General features: G+C 41.4%; 1 protein-coding gene across 2 annotated transcripts; it reads left to right on the forward strand.

The window, feature by feature from the left end:
• Nucleotides 1–878: 878 nt before the first annotated feature.
• Nucleotides 879–18993, forward strand: virma (vir like m6A methyltransferase associated). 2 transcript variants are annotated; one of them, XM_059338413.1, is made up of 27 exons: nt 879–968; nt 1458–1570; nt 3595–3681; nt 4768–4816; nt 4901–5063; nt 5211–5330; nt 6280–6528; nt 7049–7779; nt 8717–8854; nt 8944–9170; nt 9569–10102; nt 10198–10352; nt 10671–10753; nt 11360–11453; nt 12054–12442; nt 12541–12696; nt 12995–13230; nt 13318–13567; nt 13667–13884; nt 14005–14137; nt 14995–15135; nt 15228–15382; nt 16085–16181; nt 16813–16979; nt 17094–17443; nt 18161–18307; nt 18602–18993. In XM_059338413.1, exons 1-27 carry the CDS (start codon nt 906–908, stop codon nt 18808–18810), a joined length of 5454 nt encoding a protein of 1817 aa, XP_059194396.1. In that variant the 5' UTR covers nt 879–905; the 3' UTR covers nt 18811–18993. The 2 variants fall into 2 exon arrangements, with proteins under 2 accessions (XP_059194396.1, XP_059194397.1); XM_059338414.1 differs by having other exon boundaries at nt 6280–6498.
• The last annotated feature ends 47 nt before the right edge of the window (nt 18994–19040 follow it).

Genomic DNA, 19040 nt, shown 5'->3' on the forward strand with positions numbered 1-19040 from the left:
GCAGAAGAAGAATAAGTTTACTCATGGGCGCCATGATAATTTAAAAAAATCGGCTGCTATAATTTTTTGTTATTGTTGTATTTTTATTATTATAATTTGCCTATGTTATGTTTAATACTCTTAGAGATTAAAATTAATGACACGTATACTGTATTTACTGTTTTATTTATGTTGAAGGCCTATGTAGGCTTAATATATTTTAGTGTGTTGTCTATGATGATTTTGACTTATAAAAAGCGCTCTCTATGTATAATGTATTATTATTATTATTATTATTATTATTAGTAGTAGTAGTAGTAGTAGTAGTATTATATTATTATCATTGCTACTACTACTACTACTACTACTATTACTACTACTACTACGACGACTTTTATTATTTTTGTTAAATGTATTCAAAATAATAGACCCCTAACCGTAATATAAAACTGTTTTACTTGAAAATGAAATTAAACCCACGCAAAAATCGTATAATATTAAAGTCTTACCATATTATAACCACCAACAACATCAACAACAATCATAAAAAATAAAGGCCAAAACCTTAATGGAGTCTGGCTGGAGTGTAACATTGAAATATTTGTACTTACTACTACAAGGTTCATTTTCAATTATTTAATGAATCCCTACATTTTAAAGGCTTTCACAAATTGAACAAATAAATGCAACTTGATTGAAAAACATGAACAAACTGTAGTAATATACTATATAATAGGATGTTTTTATATATATATTGATTTTGAATTAATTAGACTAAATGCAAAAGTTCAAAATTACAGATAATATATTCCAAGATAAATCGTATGTACATTGTTTATATTTATGTCGGAGTTGTTTTGCTCCGGAACTATTCTCCGTCCCGACCGGAAATAACCCGGACCTGCTCCGACGGACAGCAGAAAGCGATGGCGGGGGACACTTCAACGGAGCTTCTTTTTCTAGATACGTTTAAGCACCAAAGTGCAGAGGTAATACATCCGATGCATTACTAGCCTCTTGTTCATCCTCTCCAGAGCTGCCTGCATTTAATACCCATGTCGCTTATATTCAGAAGTTTCGATTGAAGCTTAACTCTCAAGCTAACGATGTCAACATGGCTAACATTAGCAGTTGATTCATGGTTGTTATGATATCATTGCCATTCATAGCTTTTATTTCACTTCACACGTACCTAAATGTACACATAACTGTACCGAATGTATTAGTTGCACTTACTTTTATTTAAATCATTCTATAACTTCACGCAGCTGTTGATTTTATTCACCCTGCGCAGTTTGTTTGCTAATTAGCTGCGAGGCTAATGCTAACTGTAAACTCTAAACCTGGTTATGTTTACCTCACAGCGGGCAGCCAAATTGACTTTTTCTAGTCTTTAGTATTAGTTGTAATTGGTTTGGTGGGAGAAACATTTTGTTATGTAACTGTTTATATTAATTATGATGTCTAATGCACTTCAGTTAACCAACGTGGACGTGGTGCGGTTTCCTTGCGGGGTGCTAATCACAGAGGTGCGGGTCATTCCTCCAGGGATCAAAGCACACAGCAACCTACCGGACAGCAGAGCGTTTGGGTAAGAGCAACATGGCACTCAAAAGCACTCCGTGACATACATTAAACTACCAGTTGATTAGGGTCCACCTATTGTTGGATTAATGTCATGCAGTCTGATAAAGCAACAATGCAATAAATCTCACCTTCATCAAAGTTATAAATTCCAGTTCTTGTTGAAAGTGATTTAGAGATCAATTCCATCTTAATTTTTTGGTTTGCTGAATTGCACTGTATGTATGAGAGGTCTTTCTAAATATGTGCCCATCCCATTTAAAAAAAAAACCAAAAACTGCTAAATATGACTTGTGTCAAGGGCTACCCAATAAACTAGCAATTTCATAAAGTTGAATATGGGAATTCATTAATCGATACACTGGATCAGTATCAGTGTTGAAGTTGGTACCGATCTTATAAGTTATGTTGACTATAGGGATGGGAATTGATAAGATTTAATCCATACAATGCCATTATCGATTCTTCATATCAGTCCAATTGATTCCTGATTAATTTTTTGTTAGTTTTCTCTAAGTATGAACATAGTAGAGAGAGCGAGATTTTGTTTGACCATGAAGCCGAATATTACTGGACAGTTCTCCAGTGTGTCAGTGAAGTTTCTACAGTAACAAAGCCTGCATCTTTCATCAATAAATGAAGTTGTACTTTGGACCATTTCCATTTCTTCTTCGTCTGCATTACTTGCTCTTGTTGTTGTTCAAGTTTCCAGCAGCGTACACATATCAGTTTGACATCACTCTTTGGTAATGCACAGCTGTCAGAAAAACATGTCGTATCAATTAGCTGAATTTATAAGTTCAGTGGCATATTATAGTACTGGACAATTGTAAACCGGTTCTTAACTGGAACTGGTTCTCAATTCCTTTCACTAATCAGATATTGATTATAACATGACCGATTCACAAAAAATACAGTTTACAGTCTCTTTCAGTGTGATTATAAAATTTACTGTTTACATGTACATTCATTTATTCATGGTAGACTGCTGACTCAGTTTTAGTGCCCCAGCATCAAAATGCTTTTTATAAAGTATAGTATGCAGAGTGGAGTTTTGAGAAAAAGAGAATATGGTTATCATATGGCTCTTCAGTATCAACAGATACCCAGAGTCCATGTACCTTAACTATACTGAGAGAGAATAGTTGGATGGTGCATCCCTTGTTGCAGGAAATCCTTCACCTCAATACCAAATGATCTATCGCCTCTAGAGATGTTTGTTTGCTACAGATACCTGAGCTGATTGTGTTTGCCTATAAGAAAGCAGTTTGACACCTGAGCTCCATTGTTGTGTGTGGATCCTGATTCCCACTGAGCCGGTTGGGTGATGTAATTTAACTGCAGAAATGGGCTCAGTGCTGAACAATGCACAAACCTGAGCAAAACAGGACTCTCTTTTGTGTGGAGGTGTGCAATACAATCCTTCATCAGGTTATACGTCATATATAGCAGTGTTGATAAATATTATGATAAAGGAAAGTCAGGTGAAAATCAGTTGCAAAGCTGATCATGGATGTCTGTTTTGGCTAATTCTGCAAATGTCATATGATATTTTTAATTTGTAACATTACCATCTTAAAGTTCCAAGTATGTTAAAGTGACATTTAAAAATGTATATTGTCTCACATTCAGTTTTTTTGTTGACACTGTCATAGAGTCGATCACTCAGTTATATTATGGCACTGAGGTCATAGTTGGTGACGGTGTTGTACTGGACTGCAACATCACCTTTAAGTGAGACCACAATGTTAAAATGTATGATTTAATTTACAGGTTTCCAGCAGTGTCAGCAAAAACTGAACACTATAATTTTCATAACGGTAGAATTAATGGCAGAGTGGTTGTTCCAAGAGATTGAATTCCAACAGATTGTACAGATGTGCCTAATAAAGTGGCCACTGAGTCTATATTGTCAAAACACCCACCCCTATGTTGCCGTATAACTCAATACTCAATGAAGTCTTCTGTATAGAAATGAACTGAGCCCTGCCTTCCACATTAATGTCAGTGTGTGTGTTTCTGTGTTTCCAGGGAGACGTCGCCTCACGCCTTTCAGTTGGAGCTGTTCTTCAATAATGTCACAAAACCCAACAACCCCACGTTCCACAGACTGGGCAGGTCAGAATCCCTCTCTACTCTCTTGTTTTGTTTCTCTGTTACTTTGAGCCTCTCCTCCTCCATTTCTTCAGTTCCTCGTCAAATCTCAAAAGTGCTTAAGATGCGGTTGTCTGTCTCACCTGTAGAACCAGTCATGGTAGCATCTGAGCCCTGTTCTCAGAGGCCAGAGGGGTGGGTGTGCGTGCATGTGTGTGCACCCACCCAAGTGTCTTTGTTCCTATGCAGGCTAACTGGTCTCTCCAGAAACTCAACCCCACCCACATGCTAGCTGAAAGTGACACAAAAACTTAGAGGCCCCAGCGAGGTAGATAAATAGTGGATTGATTGAGGCGAAGATTTTTATTCTACCTTCATAATAACAGAGGTGTGCACAGCAGCACCCGAGCGTGAACTTGTATTTATAGGCGTCCATTGTGTATGAGTCACCAAAGAATTGTAAATATGACACACCCATAGTTATTATCTCTGCTGGGAAAGTCTAAAGTAGATTTTTTTTTAACCTGTCTGATTACTATTTAAGTATTTTCCAAATGTCAACAACAAATCCCACTGAAATGTTTTTAGACATTAAGCCTTCATGTCAGCTAAGGTGATAATCCTGATATATGATCCAGACGACCATGATAATGCAGGGTTTTTGTTTCCTTTTCTATTTTTTGATTATCTTTTTTTTCCCGGCCTTTTTTCCTTTTTGTGACATGAAATATGACTGTAAAGGTGTGTTGGTTGGCATGTTACCATAATTGAATTTAGACCAGAGGCTCCCAAACTTTTACACTTAAATTAAATTGTATTTTGGGGTGATGCTGAAGAAATGTTTTTGCCCTGAATGTTGGGAAAGAGAAAGATGGGGAAGGATGACGACATGCTTTCGAGACATAATTATGCAGCAATTTTGTGCTGTTATGAAAGAGGTTTATCTAGGACTTAACAGATCGCTGTTTAACTTCAGTGCAGTTAAACATGCTATTTTCTAACAAAGTCTCTAAGATGATAAATAATTACGCACAAGTTCAAGAATAGTTCAGCCTTTGTGTCTATTTGCACTGATGTTTTAATCTTCTCTGTCTTGCTTTCCGTCCTCAGTCTGGAATATGATGAGAACAAATCCATTGTGTTCAGACCAAGTGGAAAGGTAAATGGATGCCAGAAACGATGATTTGTATTTGTTTTTTTCCCCTCTTCATTTATGACTTACTAAATGGTTTTGTGCATGCAGGTGAACACAGACGGCCTGGTGCTGCGTGGCTGGTACACCAGTCTGACTGTAGCAGTGTACGGGACAGCAGAACGCTCACATGGACACGACCAGGCCTCGCCCCCTCCTCCCCCTCCCCCGCCCCCTCAACAGCCAAGCGGGCTCAAGCGGATCATTAAACAAGGTGCACATCGTTAAGCCGAAACTACCCAACACTCTCGCCTTCACACCCGCTTCCTGATACTGAAACATCTAATGAACAGGTTATCTGTTATTTCCCCCAGCTGGCTAATTATAAACGTCAATCTATTGTACTGTTTGTTTGTTTTAGAGTGGGAAAAAGACGATCAGTACAATGGCAGCCCACCCAGACCAGCACCCAGAGGGCCTCGTACTCCACCTGGCCCTCCGCCCCCAGATGATGATGATGAAGAGCAGGTCCCAGTGGCGGGTGAGAGCTGTGCATCACACACACAGACATACATATATATATATATCTATATCTGCTGCTGATGATCCTTATTTATCAACAATAATAGAGAAGCTGCTGTAGTTTAAATCTGTCTGGTTTGTACTTGTCATAATTCAATTTTGCGTTTGTGGTTCTCCTTATATTTGGGGAAATCCAACACTGGTAACCCAGCAGTTTCTTTGCTGGTGTCATTATAAAAAAAATTAAAAATTCACCATCAGTTAAAGGGTTATCAAGGCTCTCCAAATCCAGCACTGATGATGATGATGTCATTGTTAGACTTTCTAGAGTTTCTATGCTTTTGAGTTCAATGATTGAGATGGAAAGCTTATTTCAACCAAATTTTAATTTGGAATCAAAATTATGACAGTCACAGCAGTCCACTGCTCTCTTTTAAGCACCATATGATAAAGTATGTTTGTATTGTTTTGCATGATTAACCTATTTGCTTCAACTTTGTTTACTTTACATTAATGTCTACAGTTGGTTAGATTATTTGTTTTTTATCAAATGTTTGTGAATAGCTTGTTTAAAAATGAATCCAAAGTTGAATCTTGCTTGTGCCTGGTATTATGCCTTTAAGTGTATTTGAAAACACTAAGTGTTCTTGTTCAGGTAAAGTGCACATAATGTTCACTGTGATGCGATTCTCATGTCCTGAGCAAGTCTCAGCATGCTGATTATCACACTGTACAGAAATTAATGACAACTATTGGCGGCCTGCCTGGTACAAGAAGATTTTAAAGAAGTTTTGAACAATGGGTACATCGAGTTAAAACATGCAAAAACACCGTTATAACCCTAAAGATGTTTTGCATAAGCAAGCCTCTGTGTATGTAGGTAAATGTATAATGTGGATGTTCATATGCGCCCAGAGGGCATGTTAGCTGAACTCTGCGCCCTCCGGTCTCTCTTGTGACATTTACAGTGGGGATTGTCAAAGAAGAGCCAAGCGAGGACCGTGACGACTACCTGGAGGCCGTGTCACCTGAAAGATCACTGCCTGCTGATGAAGCGTACTCAGATGCTGAACAAGAGGAGGAAGGCGATGAGGAGGAGGAAGAGGAGGAGCCGGAGGAAGAAGAAGATGCACGGACTGAGGGGAGCGTTCCAGAAGAGGAGGAAGAAGAGGAGGAGGAAGATGAGGGTGAGGACGAGGAAGAGGAAATGGAGGAAGGTAGGGGAGTTGTTTTGTGAGAGTAGGATAGTCTGCTTTCCCAAATGGATGCCCGGCCCTGAAGTCTTCGTCAGAGTCCACCGCGGGCCACGGGGTCCATTTGGGACTGAGTGATAGCTGGAGAGAGTGTGTGCTCTGGCATGCAGCTTCCATCTACAGACGCTGGGTGCTCCAAACTCTCAGCTAGCCCGAGCCAGGGCTGCTCTGAAGGCTTATGGTCAACGTTCATAAGCTGTTGTGTGGATTTCTTACCTCACACATCCTCACATGGCTGTTGCTTGTGCTTTAGTCAGTTCCTGCATGTCCATCTAACCCTGCATGTTTGCAGTGATGCCGCCATGAGTGTTAGGTTTGTGTGTGTGAGTGTGAATAAGCAAGGGAATATGTAGTAGTCACTGGCCTCCCCATTTTCATTCATTTTTACACACATATTTATGAAAGGTTCTTACAAATCTTGTTTATAACGGATTCACTTGTTAAATTTCCCCTGTTTCTGTTTCATCTCTTCCATTTTTGTCAGGCGATGACGGCTATGAACAGATTTCCAGCGATGAGGATGATCTCGATAACGGTAGCTTCAAGTTGCCCACCTTCGACATGGACTACACTCCTGAGGATCTGGCATCTGTTCCACCTGTCCAGTATGACCCTTATGAGCGAGAACTCAGACCCCTGCTCTACTTCACCCCTCCATTCAAGACCCGCTTTGATTCCCAGTTTGAAAAGGCAAGTGTGGAGGAACCCAGGGACCCTGGTGGAACAGAAGGAGCAGTGGGTGGAGACGAGGCTGAGGCTGTCGCCCAGCTGAAAGAGCTCCTGACTAGTATCGGAGAAGACAGAGATGCCCGGTGGGTCACTGCATTGGAAGAGGCACATGCACTGCTGGTCAAAGGGCTGGCTTATTTCATCAAACAAGGAGAGAGCGAGATGGAAGAACCTCTCCGGGTTTTAGTCCAATGGGCTCTGCAAGCTCTGAATATGGAGATTGCTCTCACGCAACCCATTGCTCTCAACCTCAGACAATTGAAAGCTGGTGCCAAGCTAGCATCACAACTTGCAGAGTGCCCACAGGGCCTCTCGGTGCTGCTGCGTGAAGGCGCCCTGGGTGTGCTGCTGGAGCTGGTGCAAGCGGACCATGTCTCCTCCACACTGAAGCTGAGTCTCCTGAGAGCGCTGGGTGCTCTGACTGGTGCTCCTGCTGGTGCAGAGGCTTTCCTACATGCAGGAGACTCAGAGAAGAGCGGCTATCAGGTTGGCATCAAAAACTTTAAATATCAACACTTTATATACACTACCGGTCAAAAGTTTTAGAACACCCCAATTTTTCCATTTTTTATTGAAATTCAAGCAGTTCAAGTCAAATGAACAGCTTGAAAGGGTACAAATGTAAGTGGTGAACTGCCAGAGGTAAATAAAAAAAGGTAAGCTTAACCAAAACTGAAAAATAATGTACATTTCAGAATTATACAATTAGGCCTTTTTCAGGGAACAAGAAATGGGTTAACAACTTAACTCTATGGAGTCTTGGGCTATTTTGTCCATTTTTGAATTCTTTTCATGTCTTTTTTAGTCATTTTGTGTCTTTTTTTGGTCATTTTGTGTCTTTTTTTTAGTCCTTTAGTTCAACATAAAATGTGATTTTGAATCTTTTTTTTATTTTCGAAACACTATCATGCTCAATAAAGAATTTTAAATGTGCATTAATTTCAGAGTAGACTGAGACATTAAACTGCATCATTTTCAATTAAATTCTGGAAAAGTTGGTGTGTTCTAAAACTTTTGACCAGTAGTGTGTGTATATATATATATATATATATATATATATATATATATATACCGATTATCCTTTACATTTCTTAAGCAGGGATACCAAGTCTGTAGAAGAAAGAATAGAGAAGAATCTTTTACAGTTGTGTTATGATAAACTTTATTAGCATACATGATGTATATATATCAAGCTACAACAACGGTTGAGCTTCTCAGCCAGAGTGCCGTTAACTAAATATTTGCCTTTTAGACTCTGTTTTTTGCTAACATAATATAAACAAGGCTAATACTTTCATAACCACCACATAATTACACAATTTCTTTGTCACCTCTTTTTAACCCTGACAAACACTGACCAGTTGAACAACATGTTGAGTGTTTCCTCATTAATATTTGACACTGATCTGTTTGTCCTTTACAGCGTTTAGTCCAGCTGTTCCTGCGTGAAGAAACAGTGAGGGTCATAACAGCTGGTAATGCCATATTACAAAAAATCCACATGTATGAGGTACTGTTGGACCTGCAGCGTGCAGCAGCAACATGGAGTGAACCACAACAGGTAGACACACACGTTCACTCTCACTCGTATGTTAAATTCAATTATTAAGTACATTTTTCATGATAATCATGATGGACACTCATTATCAGGAGGAGATGGAGGATGCTGATAGCCCCATGGAGGAGGAACCTTCACTCGGCTCCCCCCCAGTGAGCGAGGCAGATCTTGATAGGGTGGCAGGGGTTTTGGAAGAGTTGCATCACCTGCTAGAGACGGCCCCTTACTGCATGGTGCAGCCGCCTGGGAAAGCTTTCCCCACCTCTGCTAGAGTAACGGGACCACAGGAGAGGGACGATCCATACCCAACACTGTACAGGTACACATCCATACACACCTCAAACTCACACAGTGCAGACACAGTATTTGTTTATGTAATCTATTTCTTTAAAAAAAAAAAATGTATTTTTTTTGTAAATATGTATTATTTAAATATGTGTTTAGGGAAAAAAAAAGTGTTAATTGAGTAGTGGAGAAGGGGTAGGTTTAAATAAGCATATGCTTCATCCTACTCCTTTTCGGACATGTTGCGTTCACATTACAGCATTTGTTTTGACTATTGCTATTTTTTGTTTTGTTTTGATTATTCTCATTGGATGTATTTGTTTTTGTGTTTACTTTGTTGTGTTACTCGCACATGTTCGAAATAAAAAGCTGAACTGAACTGAACACAAAATAAATATAAAGTTGGAAATAATGCACTTTCTTCTTTCTCAGGTACATGCATGCATGTCATTTCCTTGAGAGCACGGCAGCGGTGTTGTCTGGAGCTGCTGCAGCAGGCCACCTAGGTGTCACCCAAGCTGTTCGAGAGCTCCTGCGCTTCCTGTCGCTCACCCAGTCAGGCCTGCTCTTCCTTCTTGCTCAACCAACTCCGACCAACTTGCTGCTGCGCCTCCTGGCATCGATGGCAGAAGCTGAGAGCGAGGAAACGGCCTTCACGGGGGGAGGGGGGGAGGGAGGCGTCACAGGGCCGGGGTTCGGCGAGGAGGGCTTCGGCGTGTGGCTAATGCAGGCGCTGCACGCTCTGCAGGGCGTGTCCGAGCTCATGAGCCACGTGGCCACAGGGGGAGACGGAGGAGCCGGGCTAGAGGAAGGTGACAACGCAGAGGTACTGGGCATGCTTCATGCGCTCTACCTAATGACCTTCACACAGACTGGTCGCAGTGCTGTCGCCCACATTTTCAGCCTGGAAAACAACCTCTCGTGTCTGGTCACCCTGCTCCAGCACCACAGCAAGGACGGACAGGGGTACAGCCATCTTCTTGTGTCTTCTTGGTTCTATTTCAGACACATGTGCAGAGATTTCTGAGTGTGTCACTATTTTTTGTCTTCTTTTCTCGTAGTGAGGCCAAAGCTCGCAAAGCAGTGACATATAACTATGCCTGTATGCTGGTGTTACTGGTCGTGCAGAGCTCTAATGAACTGCGGATGATGGAACAATATGCTGCCCCACTGCTCACCATTGCCAAGGCTGATGACACCAATGCCAAGTTACAGGGTAAATACTAGAAAAGTGCCTTCAGTAGAGTTTAGATCTCTGCCATGTGAGTCTGAGGGCATGTTGGAGAGAGATGTGAACAAAGCCTCCAGTGTAACTGTATAAACTTAATAAGGAAATGATAAAGAGGACGATGACTTCTCAATGTAAATATTGTTATTTTATTAGGACATTCTACTATCACATAATCACATATGCATAATCTCCTTCAGGCTTTTCCCTGGCGGAGATAGTTAAAGTATTGTAGAATATGTGACAGTTTCTAGTATGAGTGTTTGGGTTTTTTTTTGATTGTTTTGTTCTTATCTTGTACTTCAGAGCTCAGCAAATGGCTGGAGCCTCTGGAAAAACTTCGCTTTGAGATTGGCAGCATTCCCACCCTCATAGACTACATCAAACAGGTACATGTCTCTTCATCAATATATGCACTGCTGAGGTAATGCAACATTTTACATTTCCCCATATCATCCGCAGACAGTCCCAGTAACTCCTGAGTGTTAATTTGCTGAGTGATAAATCTCTTTAGTCGGCAGTGTTTGGGCGGCTGCCAGTGATAAGTTTACAACATTTAATTCAGAGAGTTGATTCACTCCTTCCGTGAAGGAATCCAGATCTCTCATCCCACTCTAACCTGCAGGGACTCTCAGAGTACTGTTTCATAATTTTTTATTTAATCAAGATTTATAGAGCTTTTCAATATCATCAGAGGAAAACGGAACAATGTTGTGACAGCTGACAAGATGGTTCACTGATATTATTATGCACTTAGCTGCATACAACAAACAAAGACAAGAATAATGTCTTCAAGTCAAACACTCGACTCTACGTTTGTGTAATGTTACACCTTAGAGCCATCATATGTGCAGTATATCTCCTTGGAATGCAGATCTTCACTGACAAGTCTGAACTTCAAGCATACACTCGTTTTGTTGCATGTTTGAAACAAGGCTGTATGCAAATTGCAGTGCTATATGTCATTTTAAACATGTGGCTTCTCTTGACTTCAGAATGTGGAAAATGTGTTGACTGCTGAGGGGACTGGACTGGTCACTGCTCTCAGGGTCCTTGGTCACATCGCCTGCGCCCCCCCTGCTGTAGAGGGTAAAGACACCAGACTTTCTTCAATGGTTCAAATGATGAATAATGATTTTTTTTCTTTGCTCACATCGTCTCATGGTGCCCTGAGGCATTTCCCTGCTAGCAAACTCTGTTATGATCACATTAACTTACCAAAGTGAACTTTGCTGTCTTGGGGTTAAACTAACCTGCTGAATGGACACCCTTTCTCATAAAACATTTGACAAAAGACATTTTTTAAACATCTGTTCAAATATTAATGGTAGGTCCAACACGCATCATCTATCTTTTGGTCAGAAGCTATTTCCCTCCTGCAATATACCCATTAAATACCTGTTAATACCATTTTCAGAGATATAACCCAAACATATGGTTTTGAAATCCAATGCCTACTTTTTATTTATTAATTTTAAATAGTATTTTAAATCCTGCTTTGTTTACACCCAGAACAGTAGGAGACCATTGGAAAAAATGTGTACTAATAGCTGTCAGTGGTAAAAAAAAACTCCACAGGGTCCTTCTTAAGCTGTAAAATTATTTTTTTTTAGTTTGTTGAACGCAACAATTATAGAAGAGTCGGTTCAATACTAGGCACATTTTTCACAGTATCTTCCTCCCCTGCAGGTCAGCAGAGGGACCTTAAGTGGAGTCTTGCAGGTGTCCAGCTGTTCTCGGGCGAGGGTATGGATATGTGTGTGCGTGTCCTACAGAAGCTGTGCAGTGTGTTGCTGCAGCCGTGGCGTGTGCATGGACACATGGGCCCCACGCCGCAGCGCTGCATGATCCTCAGTATATGCATCAGCACACTGCGGTTGCTGCGCACCATGCTGATGGAGCTGCTCCGCGGAGGAGCATTCCAGTTCAGGGACACTCGCGTGGCCAGTGTGTTGGTGACGCTCCACATGATTGTGTGCTCCATCCCTGCGACTGGACGTCTAGACGGAGAGGAGACCAGAGTGCAGGCGCTCATTGTGGATGTACTGCTCACCTTCACGCAGGGTGTTAATGAAAAGGTGTGTGAATTAGCCGTGCTTGTTTAGCCAAGAAGTAATGTGCAAAAAGCATCATTAGTCATTGTTTTGAGTCTGTTTGTGTGTGTGCTTTGTTGCAGGTGACTCATACAGAGGAGACTCTGGCCAGTAACACGTGGTCTCTGATGTTAAAGGAGGTTTTGGGCTCACTGCTGAAAGCTCCTGAAGGTCTCTTCTCTGGTCTGACGCTGCTGTCTGAGCTCCTGCCTCTACCGCTGCCAATGCAAAGCACTCAGGTCACCCACTCTTCCTGCACCTTTACATTTACATTTACATTTAGTCATTTAGCAGACGCTTTTATCCAAAGCGACTTACAGGAAGAGTAAAAAGCAAACAATCAAGGTATAGTGCAATAAGAGCTATTAGTGCTAGTGACAATTCTTTGAGGAGTAGACTTATCATGTGGTCTAGGAGAGAAGATGCTCTCTGAAGAGCTGGGTCTTCAGGAGTTTCCTGAAGCTTCTGTCAGCTTCTGATGTTTAAAAAATCACACTAAAAAATCACACTGATTATAATAAACCGTTGGCTTCACAGGTGATATCAGTCCAAGATGTGGCTGTAGCCTTAAACACAAGGAAGCTGTGGAGCATGCACATACGGGGGCAGTGGAAAGTGTTTTCCGAGGCGTTGAGGTGTGTGTGTGCCACCAGCTGCCCTCCTCTCCTGGCCATGCTGAGGAGAATGTGTGTTCAGCTGGCAGATCTGTCGTCACCCACGGCAACACTTATCATGAAGACGCTGCTGGAGCTGCTGCTGGAGGAGCTGCAGCCGTGAGTGAAAGGCACACACTCGGACGTTGTTGTTGTTTATGCTGTGAATTGTGTTTTTTTTAATTGTGTGCAATGTGCTTACTGCAGGGCGGAGGGGAAAGGCGTGTGCTGGGGCCAGGCTCTGCGTCTTCTTTCTTTGATGGACGCTCTGGTGTCACAGAAGGCTTGTAAGAGCGCAACGCTGCAGCTGCTGTCTGGGTTTGTGTCTGGAGACGAACAACTGGTCGATCTGTTCCCCTTGATGCTGTCGCTGCTGGTTCCTCCAGCCGACCACTCTATACAGCAGCAGCAATGCAGCGAAGTACTGGGGACGATATTACAGTCACTGTGTGACCAGGTAAGCTGCAGATAAAGAAGAATGATGTACTGTATGTAAACAAGTCACTGCAGGGGCAAAGGACACTACCGTTAAAAAATAAATCTCTGTCTTCACCAGGACATTTCTCTGGTGGTTTCTCCACCTGGTGAGAGCTGTGTGTCGGAGGCTGAGCAGCTTGCCAATGCACTTCCAGGGCGAGAGATGTTGTCAGCAGTGTGCAATGCCTTGTTGGAGGTTTTGGGGAATTCAGAGAGCAGCGTCCCTCTCCTCCTCACCTGTATCAGGACTTTGACATTCCTCACCGAGCACGACTACGGACTCTACCACCTTAAAGTGTAAATGACAATCCTCTCTTCCTTTCTTTCTCTCTCATTTGTAATCTCTTCTCTTTCCACCAGCCGTAGTGTCGTTTTCATAGTCAAACAAGTGTTTGATTTTACTTCCTTTTGTTTCAGAGCTCTGAAGAAACACGGTGCTGGTCTTTGCTCACTGTTGAAGCGACTGGTTTTTGCCTTCAACAAGGACTCCGCAGATCTGCTCTCAGCTCTGCTGGACTTCCTCAGACAGATCGTCAACACAGAAACAATGGTCAGTGTCTAGATTTTGCTTTATATCAAAGTAAATACTATTTGTGTCAAGAGTGTACATGCTGTCGAACTGTAGAAATGATGTTCGTTCGAAGTAGGGTTGCAAAATGCCAGGAATAATTAAGGTGGAAACATTCCACGGGATTAATGGGGAAAACATTTTGTCCCTTTGCATCCCTCGTTGGAAGTAATTGGAACCAAGGTTATTATAGTTTACGAAAACTAACAAAATAACAAAAACTAAAATTGAAAAAACATTTTTGTTAACTGAAATAAAAATAAAAACAAGAGTTTTTAAAAAAACGATAACTAACTGAAACTGTATTGTGTGGTTACAAAATAACTAAAACTAACTAAAATTATAGTGAAAATGTCCTTCGTTTTCATCTTTGTCAACTTTTTTCATACATAATTCAGTGTTTCTAAATGAACATGCAACACATGGTGAATATGTTTACTGAGACTGGGATGTCTACACTCCAACCAAAATACAAAACACCCCGAACTGTAAGAGTTAATAACCTTATTGGGGCTGAGATGGATAAACCAAAGGAAATGAAAGCACATACCCATTACAAAAAAACTAAAACTAACACTAAAACTAATAAAAACTAAACTAAAACTAAGCGTTTTCAAAAAATAAAAACTAAACTAAAACTAGCAAACTCACTCTAAAAACTAACTAAAACTAACTGAATTTGAAAACAAAAATTCACAACGAAATTAAAACTAAAACTAATGAAAAATCCAAAACTATTATAACCTTGGTTGGAACCACACTGATTATACATTCCTGGGCTTACTAATTAGTTGTGATAGTTGGATTTTATTGTTGGATCTGTTTGTGTTTGAATCCAGTGCGTAGACGAGGCTCAGGGGTCTGGCGAAGAGTCAGCCTTCACTCCTCAGCGCTTGCTGACGGGCGCTGAGATGAAAGCTCTGCTACAGTGGGAGGAGTCAGAGTCCCATCCGCTCCCGACTTTAGAGAAACAGATAACGGTACAAATTATTCACACATGTACAGAGCCTTTTTGCAAAGTCAGAGTTGTTGCTGCCTTGGCTTTTATATAACTGCATAACTTTGTCTGTAGAAACTCTGCAAGGAAGATGACTCATTGGAGACGATGTTGGAGACTGTTATTGTTCTGAGGCAGACGCTGGAGACGGCCACAGACCATCCTCCTGCAGCTGACACTGAGCCCACTCTGCCAGCACCCGAGACGCTCGGGGCCCAGTTTAATCACAGGTACGGCCCCCGGATGATTCAAAAAGACTTGCATCACAATTTTCATTCTTTTTCTCTATTCAGTCATCAATTAGAGGAGGCAGTGACCATCCAGCCAGGGAAATGTCAAAAATTATTATCAGACTAGTGCAGTGCCTGTAGGAAGTATGTATTTGCACACCATCCAGCACATACACATTGAACATTGATATTCGCTGGAAACTATTAGAATATTATTGGAAAATCAAACCTTAATAGATAGGTAGGCGAAATAGACTTACAGATGAGATGAGTCAGGCGTGGAAATCCAGAGTGAATTGGGTTGCTGACCAGGTGTAGGCCTATCACACAATGGGGCGGAGCTCCCCTAAAAGGAAACAGTGCAATGCTGCAACACGCCCTACGTAAATAATGATGTTTTGAAAAATGAATTCAAAAATCTTTAAAATCGAGGATGCACACCTTCGTGCCATGTGCAAGCCACATACGAAATCTTAAGTCAGTCTGAGAGATATGCCCTACACACACACACACACACACACACACACTCACTTTTATAGATAGATATTATAACAAAATGGTGTCAACCTGAGTTCTGTACACTGCAGCTTTCTCTGAAACTAGAACTAAGCTGCAAGTAGAGATAATAGACTGAAATGGACATTGTGCATCACTTGAAGAGGGAGCACTGGATGTGATTACAAAGATATCATTCCTCTGTAGGACGGTGTTCATTCTGTCAGAAGCTCTGGATGAGCAGCTGAAGACTCTGTGGTTCTCTCCTTTCCAAACTGACGACATTGAAGCAGACCTTGATATGGTAAGTTCACATGTTTATGTTTTTCCCAAATACCTTACGTTACGCCAGACTCAGACTGGAGCTTAGTGTTTCTTTTTTTTTCTTTCAACTTCCCTGTTATCTAATTTTCCAATAAATATTTGAACTTTGGATGGATTATGATTATTAAATACACACCCATGAAAGGCAGGAAGATAATTATCAAACCTAATGTGCAGTTATGAAATCCTGTCTGTACAGTACAGGCCAAAAGTTTGGACACACCTTCTCATTCAATGCGTTTCCTTTATTTTCATGACTATTGACATTGTAAATTCATCAAAACTATTAATGAACACGTGTGGAATTATGTACTTAACAAAAAAGTGTGAAATAACTGAAAACATGTCTTATATTCTAGTAAGCAAAGGGTGGTTAGTTTGAGGAATCTAAAATACAAGACATGTTTTCAGTTATTTCACACTTTTTTGTTAAGTACATAATTCCATATGTGTTCATTCATAGTTTTGATGCCTTCAGTGAGAATCTACAATGTAAATAGTCATGAAAATAAAGAAAACGCATTGAATGAGAAGGTGTGTGTCCAAACTTTTGGCCTGTACTGTATGTGGATGGACACTATTATGTTGTTGACACTCTGTCTGTGTGGCAGGTGAAGGTGGATCTGGTGGGTCTGGCTCAGGAGTGTTGTCCAGAATTGGACCTGAAGGCAGAGCTGGAGCGCTCCTTCCTGTCCGAGCCGTCCTCTCCTGGTCACAATAAAGCGCAAAAAGGCTTCCGACTGGGCAAACACAAGCATGAGACCTTTATTACATCAAGGTACAGTTCCAGTGTTGCATTTAAATATTCTTTCTGTACTCTTTGCAGGGGACTAACCTCTGGATTCTTGTTTTAATCAACCAACTGAATGTCATCTCCTGTTTGCCTCTGCAGCGGTAAATCCGACTACATTGAGCCTGCTAAGAGAGCCCACATCATGGCTGCTCCTCGGGGCCGTGGAGGTCGAGGAGGGTTCGGACAGAATCTCAATCGACCGCACGATATCTTCCGCCAGCGCAAACAGAACACGTCCCGTCCTCCAAGTATGCACGTCGATGACTTTGTTGCGGCGGAGTTTAAGGACATTACAACCCCACTTGGACTTTTGCCTCCTAAACGGCCCCCTAAGAGCTCCCCCAAACCCCCCACCAGAGGACTGTTCACTGGAAACAGAGGCAGAGGCACCTTTCACAGCCAGACTCGCTTTTTCACTCCGCCGCAGCCTAAAGGTGTTTTACTGTCAGGTATGTACACACACACACACACACACTCACACACTCAGCATGAGATATGGTGAAAGATCAGAAAAAAAGTTATTTAATGAACCTTGAGTTAACCTTATTTGTCAAACTATAAGCATCCTGTACATAGTATCAGTGGTGGAATATATAAGTACTGTACTTAAGTACAATTTTGAGGTACTTGTTAACTTGAGTTTTCCATTTTATGTAACTTTATACTTCTACTCCACTACATTTTAGATGCATTACTTTTTTACTCTACTGCATTTAGCTGACAGCTTTAGTTACTTTTCAGGTCCAGTTTTATCATGAAAAACATGATCAATTTCAAATTATTATGTTTAAAAAAAAAGTAAACAACATAACAGTATATTAAGTAGTTCAAATGAATCCCTATGTTGATCAAATTAAAACGCTGCATATACATCATATCACATAAATGCATCAATAATATATTTAGAATATATATAACAATCTGAGTGGGTCCATTCTGCATATGCACATGCAGTCCTTTTGCTTTTGATACTTTAAGTACATTTTGTTGCTGATACTTTTTTTACTTTTACTTCAGTAAGTTTCGAATTCAGGACTTTTACTTGCAGTGGACTTATTCTGCAGTTTGAATATATGAATAAAGTAGTTTTGAATTTGGACATACTGCCGGTCAGAGCTGCTAATTGGCCAGTAGAGGGAGCTAAATCCTCTGTTTTGGTTCTGTAGGGAACTACACTCGCAGAGAAGGAGGCCGCGGTTCATCATGGAGCGGCCAAGTTCCAGCCGTCACTCACAGGGGAACCTACAGCGAACCCCGCGGAGGTCAGAGCAACTTCACACGAGGACCGATGCCCTCCAGACAACCCCCAGCAAGTATGTCTACTCACTTAAAAACCCACCTCTTTTCTCTTGCCTACAATTAAAGTGTTTTTTTTTGTTTTGTTTTGTTTAGTTTAGTCTCTTTTTACCTTTGTCACTTCTGTATTTTATTGCACTTTTTGCACTTTTATGTGAAGCACTTTGGTGCGGCTCAGCCGTCTGTAAATGCGCTATATAAAAGTTTGACTTTGAATTTGACTTTGACTCAGACTTTTTGCTTCATTTTGCATTATGAATTTCCAAACACTGAACTAATTTGGTGCTTTTGTCTCCGTCTCTAATTGCCAGGTGCATATCGGCTGGCTCCACGGGACCGAGCCCCGCGGGGAAGAGGAGGAGCTGGGCTGTCATGGCTTAGCGGCGGAGGAGGAGGCGGCGCTGGAGGAGGCGGTGGGGGAGGTGGAGGAGGTGGTAGAGGATCTCAGGGGAGCAAATTCAGTGGTGGGGGAGGGAGCGGAGGTGGGAGGGGCAGACATGTTCGCTCCTTCACCAGGTAAATTCACCTGGGAAATGACTGTAGCCTTACATGGCAACATATGGACCAATCAGGATATTATATATACTGTCTCCATGGAAACATGGTGGGATGATGTTGTCACAATGACGTACAGACTCTGTGTTGATGTTTTATGTTTTGTTATCATGAGTTGTATTCAGAGAATAAAGGTCATAGTAACTAAGTTTTTTTTAATCTGCTTTTGAACTGATGCAGACCACGACTGTGATT

The sequence above is a fragment of the Centropristis striata genome, chromosome 8 (genome assembly GCF_030273125.1).
Source record: "Centropristis striata isolate RG_2023a ecotype Rhode Island chromosome 8, C.striata_1.0, whole genome shotgun sequence".
Classification (NCBI taxonomy): domain Eukaryota; kingdom Metazoa; phylum Chordata; class Actinopteri; order Perciformes; family Serranidae; genus Centropristis; species Centropristis striata.